The sequence below is a fragment of the Gorilla gorilla genome, chromosome 12, assembly GCF_029281585.2.
Source record: "Gorilla gorilla gorilla isolate KB3781 chromosome 12, NHGRI_mGorGor1-v2.1_pri, whole genome shotgun sequence".
Classification (NCBI taxonomy): Eukaryota; Metazoa; Chordata; class Mammalia; order Primates; family Hominidae; genus Gorilla; species Gorilla gorilla.
In genome coordinates, this window is record NC_073236.2 from 130,572,368 (window position 1) to 130,586,295 (window position 13,928).

At 44.2% G+C, this 13,928-nt stretch overlaps 1 protein-coding gene across 5 annotated transcripts in view; it reads right to left on the bottom strand.

The window, feature by feature from the left end:
- ASAP2 (ArfGAP with SH3 domain, ankyrin repeat and PH domain 2) overlaps positions 1-13,928 on the bottom strand; it is a 198,836-nt gene that overhangs the window by 45,582 nt on the left and 139,326 nt on the right. For all 5 annotated transcript variants that reach the window (XM_055377461.2, XM_004028808.5, XM_055377460.2 and 2 more), the window contains 4 exons: positions 9,860-9,947; positions 4,652-4,700; positions 4,402-4,568; positions 1,858-1,991 (listed from right to left, as the gene is read on the bottom strand). In XM_055377461.2, the coding sequence (XP_055233436.2) occupies positions 1,858-1,991; positions 4,402-4,568; positions 4,652-4,700; positions 9,860-9,947 (438 nt within the window). The remainder of the gene's footprint in view (positions 1-1,857; positions 1,992-4,401; positions 4,569-4,651; positions 4,701-9,859; positions 9,948-13,928) is intronic.

Below are 13,928 nucleotides of genomic sequence, written 5' to 3' on the forward strand. Positions count from 1 at the left end.
TGCATTTTACTATTGTCCACGTTCATGAAGTTATTTACATCCACTGTGTTTGCATAGTGAATATACTATATAATGAACATCTTTTTCCAACTTCACATTCAGTAACTCACTTAGGTAGCTTGAAACTGGCTATTGTGGAAGTATTTACACCATGAGAACAGGCAGGCTGCAAACCAGGGTTCTTTTTTCTCCAGAGCTGACTGTTAAACATTCGTTGGGGATGGTGATAGGGAAGGACAGTAGAGATGTTTAAATGTTTATCATCTAGCAAGACAACCCACTAAAATGCCAATTTGTGTCCCAGGCTCCTCAAAGGTTTAAGTGTGAGGTCTGGAATCAGATTGAAGAGGCCCACACCCCAGATCTGTCACCTTAAAAGCTTCATAACCCTAGGCATACTGAAACATTCTAAGCCTCAGTTTCCTCCTCTGTAAAATAGGGATAATATACCAAGGTCATCAGGTTGTTACTGGAGATCAAATGAGCCTAGTATATATAAAGTGGTCTGCAAAATACATAGTACAAAATAAACAATTATTACGTCATCTTGAATCACTTAACACTTTCCATTGTTTTAAGAAAAGCAGTAAAAGAAACAACTGCCATAGTTCACCAGTGTTTACTGAAAAGTACTTTGTGCTTCTTTGAAAATGTACCATGACAATCTCCAATCTACGCCATCATCAGTTATCCAAGAGATACCACATGTACACCTGTGCACCTCTCTAAGCTGTAGGTTACGTGCATTATTACATGAACAATAATTGCTGTATGTAACCAGGAAGGCACTGTTTGGAGTTCCTTAGTTTTACATTTTAAGTGAGTCTAGCTTAGTTTTAAACTGTAAGTAACTAAGGATGTTACTAACTAGGCTGCCAGGATCCACTGTAGTTTCTCCCAACTCTGTCTTTCAAGACCATAAAGGAATTCCTAAAAGACTGGAAAGGTTTGACAAGAGAGTTCAAAATGCATTCGAAGTTCAGACACACTGGATTCGAAGTCATCAATAAGACTGATGGCCCCTTGAGAGGAACATGGGCCACAACTATTGATTTTCTGTCAAGACTATTGCTCTTGACATTAAATTCCCTACATGTAAACTTTTAAATTCAACATTAAAATCAATGGCAATCAATATCTACTTACTGTTTACTGTCAACACCCAGCTATCCCAGGAGAGAATTCAAGAACTGCTTTCTAGGGAAGACAGTCATGAAAGCTCATGTATTAGGTGGCCAGAAGCACCCTGTCTGATGGACCTTGTGGGACTACAGCCTCGATACTCTTGAAAGCCACTTCACAGAATATGCTTCTGTCTCCTCCTATCTCTATCACATGGCTTAAGTGTTACCACTGAACCAAGAATGAAAGACTTACAAAACAAAGGCAGTAAAAATGAAGACCAATATCTCCCCCAATGGGGGACAATCTGGGGTAGGGAGAAGTCGGAGGCTTGAGGCAAGTTGTCACCACAGCCTTGTCAGAAATCGCTGGTGATGAGGGAAAACAAGTACTTTCCTGTCTTTAGACGCTGCATTCCACATCTGTCTAATGGATGGGGTGAGCTGGCCTATGTCACCATCTTACTCCATTTCTGTAGAATCTCACACCACTCTCAATGCTCCTGTTTTGGTTTCACTCCCTTTTATTCATTTAAGAATAAAGTTTTGCAACAAGAAGTGCCCTCAACCACAAGTAGCTAAAAATGCAGAATTATCAATGAGTTTCTAATTATCCAAACCCATCTGGCAACATATCAACAACCACTAGCTTACCAAAATGGATTAGAATGCCAAAAGTAAAATTTAGCTTACAGCTCATTTGTTTCCAATCTGAAATCAAGGATTTAAAAATTACCAGCAGCTCAGATGTTCCCAGTACATCTAAGGTCAGGGACTGCATCCTGGAATAATGAACCCCCAGCTCTCGGTGGATTCCGGAACACTCGATGCAGGTCAGGATGCCCAGGTTGGTGGAAAGCCATGTAGGATCTGCCAAAGAGAACAGGGCAGATTTGAGCTTCCAGTAAAAAAGAGGGTCAGGAGTCACATCTTTCTTCCTGCATAGTTACTGAACAAGCAGTTCTGAGCATGAGCATTTTCTGATCCTTAACACAGCTGGAAACTTTGTCCATAATTACCACCAATTTACACGCAATACCCAAATATGCACATATCTACTCTCCCTCTTCTTCCCTCTCTCTCCATGTTCCCATCCTTCCATTCATGTGACAGGTGCTGTGTGTGCAAAAATAAATAGGACACACTCCAGTGACCAAGGGCTCCTCAATGGCTGGTGGTGAAAACACACCATGCCCATCACCAACTTGGTCACACTAGCAGAATGGAGCAAGAGGAAAACAATGAGACCAGCCAAAGTCTTCTTGTAAAGGGGGAATAGGCTTAAAACATATGCATCTATAGATGCTGATAATAACAGAGAACGTACTATGTACATAAGATATGCTGTGTTCAGCATGCTGGTAGTAGCAGTAACAGTTTGTGTTGTTAAGAGCTTCAGAAATCACAGAGCACTTTTGTATCAAATCTAAGAGTTCCATGAGATGACCAAGGCAGGGATTTTTATCTCACTATATGGCAGAGACAGCTTCGCAATGCTCAGGCTCGAGGTCGCCAGGGAGTGCAGAGCAGACTGTGGCCCTGCCTCTACCTGCGTTCAAAGCCACGTTTTCCCCTCACAGCTCGGCTACTCACTAACATGACCTACCATACGTTTAGCAGATGATAGGGGCCCACAAAATGCTTGACAGATGAATGTGGAATTTGCTAAAAATGCGAAATTAAAAATAAGATGTCCTTGAGTACATCATCACAACCCATAAATACAATTCTCTTCAGAACTGTTTGTTGCCCTGAGAAACTCACGGCAGATAAATACTGCAACTTTAGTCAGTAGGAAATCATGAAGTTATTTTTTAAATGTTCAAGTTATTAAAAATGTTATCCATGTTGGAAAACCACCTTGGCGTCTGTGTCTGCACTTGTGTAGGACGACTCCACTGTATCTATGTGCTTTGCGGAGGTACAAGCATCCATTTAGGTGACTCTACATCATTTTTATATTACCCACATTGTCTTGGCATTTTAAAATAATGAGTACATACCTTTGAGTTCTTTATCAAAGCGTATGAAAAACCCAAATCGTAGACTGTCTTTACCCTTTCTCAAGAAAGACCATGATTCACTACTTATCACCCCCTACCTCATCTCCTGCCAAAAACGTATTTTCGGGTTTTTTGTTTGTTTGTTTTAAATACAGTCTCGTTCTGTTGCCCAGGCTGGAGTGCAGTGGCGTGATCTCAGCTCACTGCAACCTCTGCCACCTGGATTCGAGTGATTCTCCTGCCTCAGCCTCCTATGTAGCTGGGACTACAGGTGCGCACTACCACGCCGGGCTAATTATGGTATTTTTAATAGAGACGAGTTTTCACCATGTTGGCCAGGCTGGTCTTGAACTCCTGACCTCAAGTGATCCGCCCGCCTCAGTCTTCCAAAGTGCCGGGATTACAGGCATGAGTCACTGCACCCAGTTGGTTTTTTTTTTTTTTTTTTTTAATGGATCCAAGGCCAAATACAGTCTTCAGGGTCATGGGAACCTAAAGGTAATTCTCAACTGTCCACTCTATTTTGGTTGTGTCTGGTTTAAGAAAAATTGTCATAGAATTAGAGGAATGAAAAGGGAATTAACCATTCTAGCCAAGCCTCCATCTTTTTCATTTTATAAATGTTCAGAAAATGCACCTGTGTAGTCCCCGACCCCCACTCCCCACCATTGTGTCTCAATTAGAATAAGCAAATTCCTTAAATCACATCCTACTATAAAGCCCCTAATATGCTTTATCAAAATGTAAAAATAAAATCTTATTTCACAGAATGTGTCAGCTGAAAGGGACCTGTCCCTTCACTTTACAGACAGGAAAATCGATGTTTAACAAAGCAAGTGGCTCTCCCAGGGTCACAGAGCCAGACAGCGGCTTAAAGCTACTTCAGAAGTTCTGCAAAGTAGGATAAAGGGAGAAGAGAGCAGATTCCAAGCAAGGAAGCCCATCCACATGCAGCCTCTCAGCCCACATGACCTTGAGTTCACCCTCACTGTACCCTTCAGTTTTCATTTCTCAAAAAGCATTTCAAACTTTGCAGCTCTGTCAAACCCTCTTTACTCAGTCCTGCTCTGGGGCCCGGCAGGCAAACATCTTCCCGCCCCTCTCCCCTGCCGCGGTCTGCACAGTTCATTAAGCATTTGTGTAATGGGATGAACTCAGGCTGAGCTGCACTTAATTTCGTGTTTGAAATGAAAGTGAAAATCAATGACTGGATTCTGTGAATCAGAATGGGATTGAAATGTCCTAGAGCCCAGGGTCGGGTGGGGTCCCTGGGTCACCTGGCGCCCCACAGTCACAGCAGACATCATTGCCCGTCATCCTCTGCACTTCTGAGATGATCTCCTTTGTCAGTTCTTGGACGATGTTATTTTCTCCAGTATTGTCATCCCCCTTAAATGCATTGTTTAAAGCTTCTTCTTTGCTATTTTGCAGCACAGACATCCATCTAGAAAAACAAGAGCGACGTTGTGTTAAATTCCACAAACAACGGGTGAGTCCAGCCCAAAGTCCCACCACCATGTAACTTACATTTGACATTCCTGTTCATCTTCAGCTTGAAAGTGGTAAGTTCTGTCATCTGCATAGCAAGAGGAATTTCAACTGTGAGCCCAGACAGCAATCCATACACAATTCCAAAAGAAAATAGTTTCTAATTAGCCTCTGGAATAATCTTAGCTCTCTGTTTGGAAATTACTGATTTGTATAAAATCAGGCACTCCCTCATATCCTCCGAATGTCTGCCTTCACCAACGGTGGCATTCTAATGCAAAATAAACCTGCCCTTTCCCTCATTCAAGTTTTAAAAGACGCCGCTTCTAAAAACTGAAGCTATTCAATGAAAACCATCACTATCCTCTCAATAGCTTCATTTTAACTCACTACAGAGTTGGCCCCCAAAAAGTAATTGTTCAAGCCCTCTGAATAATAAAAACCTTTTTTGAAAAGAATATCTTAGAAGTTTTCTGGCTTTCTTAGAAAAAGATTAGTATGAGAAATTCTAAGAATAATATGCTTTGAGAATCAAATACTAGAAATGTAGCTAAATCAAGAGGAGTGTGTTAAATAATGGTCGAATATAAAATCCTACACTCACATACTGCTGGCGTCAGCACCGTTTTACAAGTGTTTTGCCAGGCTGTGGACCTCTGTGTGTGTGAGGCAGGGAGGCGGCTGTGTGGGATGTGGCAGCATCATTCTGTGCTGCTCTTGCCAAAAACATATAACCTCAATCCACTCATGAGAAAACACTAGAGAAATCCAAATTAAGGGGAGTCTGACCAAAAAACAGGTCAATACTCTTTAAGAAGGCATCATGAAAAACAAGTGAGACTACAGAACCGATACAGACTGCAAGAGACCAGGATAAAATCACAACTAAATGTAACATGGGGTTCTGGATAGAATTCTGGAACAGAAAAAGGACATTTGGGGGAAAATTGGTAAAATCTGAGTAAGATTTTTAGTTAACAGCATCAAACCAATGTTTCCTGGTTTTGATAACTACATAAATATGATTGGATAACATGTACCACGGACTACTGGGTAACTGTATTAAGATGTTAACAGAAGGGAAAGCTGGGGGAGGGATATATGGATATTCTCTGTCTAAAAGCAGTCTAAAACCAAAACAAAAAATAAAATTAGATTTAATAAAGAAAAGCAGGGGCAGGGGAATCCAGCTTTTGCAGATGGCAGAATGATGACAAGTACCAATTCTCTTGTTAGGGAAACACAACGAACATCTGTGCTCCTAAAAGTGAGTGGACACGCCACCTCCCTGTAGTGGTGTTTACTCCTGAAAGCACGTTGGTTCTTAGAACAGCTCTTGGTAAGTGACTGGGTGAGGGCTGAAGCCTAGAGAGGCTAAGCTGCAAAACACAAGCACAGCCAGCAGCAGAACTTGGTTCCTGGACTTCTGGTCTGACCACTTTCTACAACACCATGGCATCTTTTTTTCTTTTTTTTTTTTTTTTGAGACGGAGTCTCACTCTGCTGCCCAGGTTGGAGTGGAGTGGTGCAAACGTGCAGTGCACAGCTCGCTGCAGCCTCAATCTCCCAGGCTCAAGCGATCTTCCCACCTCAGCCTCCCAAAGTACTGAGATTACAGGCATGGGCCACCGCACCTGGCCAATTTCTGCATTCTGACATGTAAAAACTGCACAAGCAGGAGGCAAACCTCTGAGGAAAAACTTCAAGCAAGAATCCCCTCCACTACACTCTCTTTAAAGATGCTACAAATAAGCGGACGGCTTCCAGAGCTTCAGCCGTGAGGGAGAAGAGCAGGAGGAGACAGAGGGGGCGATCGGAGCACTCAGGTGCTGGTGGCCAGTGAAGGGCAGCTTCTGGCCAGGGCTCTGGCTCTACTGGCCGCTAACCTGCCATGTGGACCTGGAAGGTCATTGACTCCCTCTGGCTCCATCCTACTCAGGGGACTCACTTGGGTCACCTCACAATTCTCCTGTTCCTTCCATCCCGCCCAGGGTGCCCATGGGGTTCACGGATAATGGCTCAGGACTTGAATTTGCTATGAGTGGGGTCAGTCTGTGGGCAACGGATTGGATGAGCTCCCAGAAGGGCTGGCCTTGCCACAGACCCATCCTCCTAGAAGAGCCCATGCTCATTTACATCTTTTTCTTTTTTTAAAGAGACAAGGTCTCCCTCTATTACCCAGGCTACAGTGCAGTGGCACAATCACAGCTCACTGCAGCCTCAAACTCCTGGACTCAAGTGATCCCCCCACCTCAGCCTCCCAAGTAGCTCGGACTATAGGTGTGAGCCACTGCCCCCGGCCCCAATTCCACCTTCATGAGAATGGGAAGCCCCTGTTTAGGAGCAAGGATGGTAAAGGAGCATCTTGTAGGAAGTAACTGCAACCAGCCAGCCAGTCTATTGCTCTTCTGAGTTCTCTGGGCAGATTCCAAGATGAACTGACAGATGAGGAAGAGGAGGAATGGGTGACCATGGGGTGCCTGGCAGATGCACACAGAAAATATCACCCTCACTGCCTCAATGCATGTGCCTCCACTTGACTTCCCCAACTGCCCAAATGTCTTTTTTTTTTTTTTAGACAGTCTTGCTGTGTTGTCCAAGCTGGAGTGCAATGGCATGATCACAACTCACTGCAACCTCAACCTCCTGGACTCAAGCGATCCTCCCATCTCAGCTCCCTGAGTAGCTGGGACCAAAGGCACATGTCACCATACTGCACTATTTTTAAATTTTTTGTAGGAGGTCTTGCTATGTTGCCCAGTCTGGTCTCGAACTCCTGGCCTCAAGCAATCCTCCCACCTTGGCCTCCCAAAGTGCTTGCATTACAGGCATGAGCCACTGCCTGGCCCACCCAAATATCTTGAGAGTTCAAAAGCATCTTGGTGATGCTCATCCCATGAGGCTGGTGAGAAAGTAGAGGAGGAATCTGAGAGGGGTGAAGACAGATGCTCCTAAATCAGCCAGAATCAGGTCTTGACCCCATGTCCCTCACCTTCTCAGGATGTTCATCAAATCATGGCTTATACTGCAGCCAGGTTTCCTGTGATGACTCTCTGGGGTATCTGGCCAGTTTTCAACCCAAACCCACATACCCCTGCACAAAGCATTTTCACTACAGATACTCATAGGAAGGCACCTTTTGAAAATTCACTGAGGATGAAGAATTTGCAGGACTGGAATTCATTTTACCCACTGGAAGACAAGCAGGGAAGGAGGAGGGATGAGAGCTCTTTTCAAAGACGACAATGGACTCTAGCAAACTCATGACACTGCCCCCAGCTGGGCTCAGCAAACCTTTCTGGGCATCACAGTCTACAAGTCCTTCCTGAAGATGTTTCAATGCATCAGGCTGCAGCAAAGACACTGGCAGGATCTTGGTAAATATCAGTTGGCCACAGAGTTTGTGTGTGGCCAGATTCACAGAGGACCGCATTCCCACACGTGTAAGGGCTGCAGTAACTCACACCCAGAAGGGAGGCATGCACACTTGCCATCTACTGATCCTCCCTGCTGCCTGCTGTGTTATAAAAAGGTGTAGGCTGGGAATACATTGGAGCAAGTACTTCTGCACATATGGCATCTAGCAGGGTCTCCCTGCGGAGCATGCTGGAGGGGCCTGGGGCAGTTGAGGGAAGAAGTCCCTACACCCACCTCCAGGTGATAGGTTCACTATTATTGCTTATGAGTTAAGGATGGGCATTTTAACGCATGGCTTCTTGTGTGTTACTAGTTCAGAAAATGGAAAGGCCTAAAACCCTCTGAGTTAGCCCCAGCCACTGGCAGACATCAGATTACACCATCAGGTTTTCTGAAACTCTTCAATTCAAGCCTTTTTTGCTAGCTAGACACAGGTATCCCAGCAGTGGGGCGGGGGGAGGGGGGTGGTGGTGTGTGTGTGTGTGTGTGTGTGTGTGTGTGTGTGTGTGTGTGTGTGTTTGTTTTAAAGAGTTAGGGTCTTGCTATGTTACCAAGGCTGGACGTCTACTCCTGAGCTGGGGTGATCCTCCTACCTCAGCCTCCCGATTAGCTGGGACTACAGGATCACACCACCACACCTGGCTTGCAATCACATTTTAAACTCTGGCCAGTACTCAGCATTTTATAACATCTTGTATGAATGAAAGGCAAGCTTTGATGAGAATTTGTGGACCTTACTAGACTGAGTCAGGATGGGTGTTTGACGCAGGATAAAGTCCATTTTATTTTACAAATCAGTCTAGAGTCTGAAGAACAGAACAAATGGTACTGGAACCCTCTGCACATATCACAGTGCTCAACCCTCCCCAGAGATTCACACAGAGGGTATGAGAAGGAGAATAGGGAGGATAAGAGCAAGCCATTGTGGGTGAGGTGGAGTGATAATTACCCGCAGTTTGCTGGGAGCGCCGAATCACATAATAAGTGACTTCCTAGCCCTCAATAATACAGGTCAACTGACATTTGAAAAGGTAGCCATCTCCCGCTCAGGGGTACTGAGGCACAGAGAACAGCACCGCCTTCCTACAGTACACAGTCCGGCGTGGTCCTCTGCAAATGTAACTCTTGTGCCCAAATCCCTAGTGACTGCCTCTTCAAAGGGGAGACTGGCCCTTTCTTCCCCTAGACTGTAACCCTGCCACACAGAACTACCTAGGAAAAAAGGTTTATCTTATTTTCTTTTAGACATCATGGGCCCTTTAATTTAGGGGGTGCTGAGTAAACATTCACCACAATGGATGGTTCTGTGGGGATTCTTTTGTGAACACCACAAAAAGGAAAAGCACAGAGAAGCAGAAAGACTATTCCTGTGGTGAGGAAGAAAAACAATTTCAAACACTGAAGTTTCAAGGGCCCTGTTGAAGACCCTCCTTTTAGCATTTCTAACATCACCCAAATTATGTAAGTTCTTGAAAAAAGAATTGTCCTCCTTCTCTCTTTTTCAAGTGAAGGAGTTTTAGGCTTGTGGGCTTCTCTTGTAGGATCTCCTTATTTAGGAACAGGAATGCTGAGGCTCAGAGAGCCAGGTAATGTCTCAGGACTACAGCGCCCCCAAGGAGCAGGGCCAGCCCTCAAAGTCAAACCCTCAACTAGAAAGGCTGGCAAGCCAGCAGTTACTAATGGAACACAAAGCATGCATATCACTAGAAAAAAGGGTATGTCTCTTCAAAAACCAATTCTTCCGAATGCAGTGTTTGAAATGTGAAGGACGCCCCAGAGGAGAGCATAAGACAACGTCTCTATGGCGCAGCATCTCAGAGGGAGCCTTACGTGAAATAAGGTCAAAGCACTTCTTCTCCTCAGGGTTGGTCTTCACCTGGCAGGTTAGCAGGTTGAGCTTTGCAGGAGGCCGGTTAGCCTGTTTAAAAGCAAAAAACAACAAAAAAGGTTGCGGTTGGGTGGAAGGAATGGAAAATCATACAGTATCAATCCTCACGAGATACAGCAACAGCAAGCTCTTCACTAGTTTGCAAAGGTGGCCTTCAGACTTGACAGAGGAAGGCATGACTGGGACAAGTTACAGAGGCCTTTGAACTTCGTCTCCACAGAGGGCAACTGCCTCCCTGCAAGGGCACCTTGGTGGTCTACACAAACCCACCTGGACAAGAGGACAAGCAATGCCAGCTTTGAGGCTGCTGGCGGTGGGTGCCTTCAGATCAAGATATTGCATGGCTAAGCCCAAAACATTCGGTTCTGATTCCTACCGACAACACAGATGATTTGCCAGGTAACTTGGGCACCCAGCTCAATTTCTGGTGATCTTAAAAGCGTTTTTTCTTAGCATAAACCTCACTTCCAGTGAAGGTAATTTCACAGTACAAAAATGGCAGAGAAATTATTTTCCTACTGTTTGAAGTGGTGACAGATAATAGACTCACATTCCTAAATGCCAACCATCACTGTCACTTAAGTTTCAACAAAACATACTTCATTCACATCTGTAACCCCCAAACCCTCTCCCCCACACACAACACCAAGCAATCACAACGTACTTTCATCAGAGGTGTATGAAAAATGGCTATTTTATTACAGTTTCAAAAAAAAGATCATACTTAGTCCAAGAAAGCAAAGGACTGAGGGTAAGAAGATAATTTCAGAAACAAAAATTTCGAACAGCAGAATACCTCTTAGAAATCTTGGAGGAATATCCAAATACGAGTGGGCTTATCTTACCCACCTATCAAGCTGCTAAAGGAAAGATCAAATAAGAATGTCTTAAACTTCCATCGTTCTTGGGCCCCACTTCCCTTGGCCACTGGTCACTTCAAGATGAAAAAAACCTGAATTTGGGATTAATCCAGATACATACACATATGCATCTACACCTGGACAGACCTGTGAAACCCTCAAGCACTTACAGGCCCAGCAGCTTCCTTCCAGTAAGTCTGCAGAGTTAGGGTGGGAGAGTTGAACCCATCCTTGCAGCGTGAAGGATTTGGGTTAATAAATATAAGTTTGGACTAGTGAAAGTCAGATAAAGTCAGATAAACAGGGTTGTACTAGACTCTCCTGGTTCGTGGCTGTGTTGGTCTTATCCTCTACAGGTTAGTCAGATATTCTCCATAATCTGTAGATATCTCAGAGAATTCCTGGATCGTCAGAAATCAGTATTAGAAGATACCAAGCTCTGCCTAATCTTGTAAATCTGGACACTTTTAAGTGAAAGCACCACTGATTGTGGATTGTTACCAGTCGGATTACCTAACTTATCCAGGAACCAATACAGCAAATGATCTATTTCTAGAAACATGGTTACAAAACATGTATGCAACCAAGTACTTTAACACGGGTGTACCCCCACCCATACGTAGCCTGGGTCTATTCTGTTACCACCCTATGATGACACAACTATACATGTGCAAATTTTAGGGCTACTTCCAAATTGTGGGGTCTTAGATATAGGAATAACTCCTATATCTAAGGTTTGTGTGCTTTGATAAATACAGAAGCACCTTCATGGACAAAATAATGACTTTGAATAACAATAGCTACATTTACTCAGCTATTTTTATTATATACCTATACAAGGCAGGCACCGTTCTAAACATTTTTCATGAAATAATTCATTTAATTTTCCTAACTGCCCTTTGAGGTAGGAACTACACCAATTTTGTAGCTAAAGACACTGGCCTGGACAGACCAAATAATCTGGTTGAGGTTATACAGCTAGGGAGCGGGGAAGCTAGGATTCCAACAAGTCAGGCTGGCTCCAGGGCTCGGGGCTCAACTGCCACCCTCCCTGTCCTCGACGTGGGTATCCATGGAAGGCGGTCGCTTGCCTGGACTTATCTTTAAGAGCAGCAAAGAACCACAACTTAAATTACTACAACTCATTCTCCCTCCCCACCTCCACCTTGCAGTCTTTCTTTTTCCCTGTGATACGGGGAAAGGTGTTCGTTCTTAACTACCATCAAAGATAGATTTCTCACTTCGCAGCATACCACAAAATAGAGAAAAATATTCAGCACCTTTATTTGAAGTAGGAATAATTTATGAAGACATAAATGTGCCTACATATTAAAAAATGACAACCATAAGAATGTGTCCACAAAACACATAAGTTGATCTTAAGCAATATCACCAGCAGTTCTGTTTTACATTAATAACTGTTTGCTATTCAGGTTAAATATTAAGTATACAGATTAAGTATTAGCAAACAGTAAAGCTATTAGAAAAATTTATGGGAGAAAATTCTATCCATTAAAATCCTTCCCTGTTGCAATTTGGGAAAATACAGTGTCACCTGGGCGCGGGAGCTCACGCCTGTAATCCCAGCACTTTGGGAGGCTGAGGCAGGTAGATCACCTGAGATCAGGAGTTCCAGACAGCCTGACCAATATGGTGAAACCGTGTCTCTACTAAAAATACAAAAATTAGCTGGGCATGGTGGCGTGCACCTGTAGTCCCAGCTACTTGGGAGGCTGAGGCAGGAGAACTGCTTGAACCCAGGAGGCAGAGGTCACAGTGAGCCATCCAGCCTGGGCAACACAGTGAGACTCCGTCTCAAAAAGAAAAAAACAAACAAATACACAAACAAAAAAAAAGTGTCATCAGTTAATTGAGATATAGAATGGTTTCATCTAATTCACAAAATACCAGTATTTTCTTGAGAATTTAATTTGAGAAGGCCTAGTTTAGTAGAAAACTTGGGAAGGAATGGTAAAAAAAAGATGCAACAGCCTTAGAGTTTGCCATGCAGGCAGAGATTATCAGTGATTCTCCATTCTAATCGTGCCGTTCTATTTTTTCCCGATTTGTCAGGCTTTTAGAAGGAAGGTGTTTTCTTCTTTCTTCATGACTGATCATTTTTTAAAATTTTAGATTGTGTAAGAGCCACTGGACATTCCTTCCAGTGTAACACAGTCCCCAGCCCTCAGTGGCGTGGCAATCCTGCGAATCTGGCAAAGAGGATACCTAATTAGAGTTATTTTGTCTCAAGGATCACTTCTTCCTAGGGCCAGAAAACAGACTCGGCTAAGAAGGAAATTCAACTCGGGCTCTGAACGAATCTCCCGGATGTTATCCTCAATCCTCTGCTCCAACCAGAATACAACAACTTCATTTCCCAGAGGCTGCCAGCTTCCTGGGAAGGGTTTTCCTACCAGTGTAAATACACCCTGTGTGCTTCCATTTCTTAAAGACAGGCTTCGCAGCTATGTGCCAGGCTCTGCTCTTAGACTTCCACTTAATCAAGTCTTTGGAAATGTGCCTTTTTTTCCTGACGGTAAACGAGCACACTCAGGAGCTGCTGGCCAAACAGGTGAGCTGCACAAGAAATCAAGTCAAAACCAAACCAAACCAAAAGGGCATCTCTCAATTCTCTTTCTTGGTATGGGTGAACTCACTTCCCCACATGCAACCCCTCTGTAGACACAGTCATACAGAGGGGTCCTCTGTAGACACAGTCATACAGAGGGGTCCTCTGTAGACACAGTCATACAGAGGGGTCCTCTGTAGACACAGTCATACAGAGGGGTCCTCTGTAGACACAGTCATACAGAGGGGTCCTCTGGATTCTGACTTCCAGAGCACGCAGGGAAATAGGGAAAAGGTGAGAAAAGGAACACTCAGCCACTGAACGGAGGGCTGGAAAACTACTTATTTTTCTGCATGGCAGCGAGGAAGTCAATCAAGACAGCCCCACCTGCCACCCCTGCAGGATGTAGGCGGCGATGGCTGCTAAAGGCAGGAGGAGACCTCTGGAAGTGGAGATTCCCTGGAGAGGGTTTTCCCCTCCAAACACAAAGCACTTATTAAATATGCACACGCTGTGTGACAAGCTGAGTTCTCAGCATCCCAGTAATGCCGGTTATAACCGTACTATCTGCCAAAAACTGGG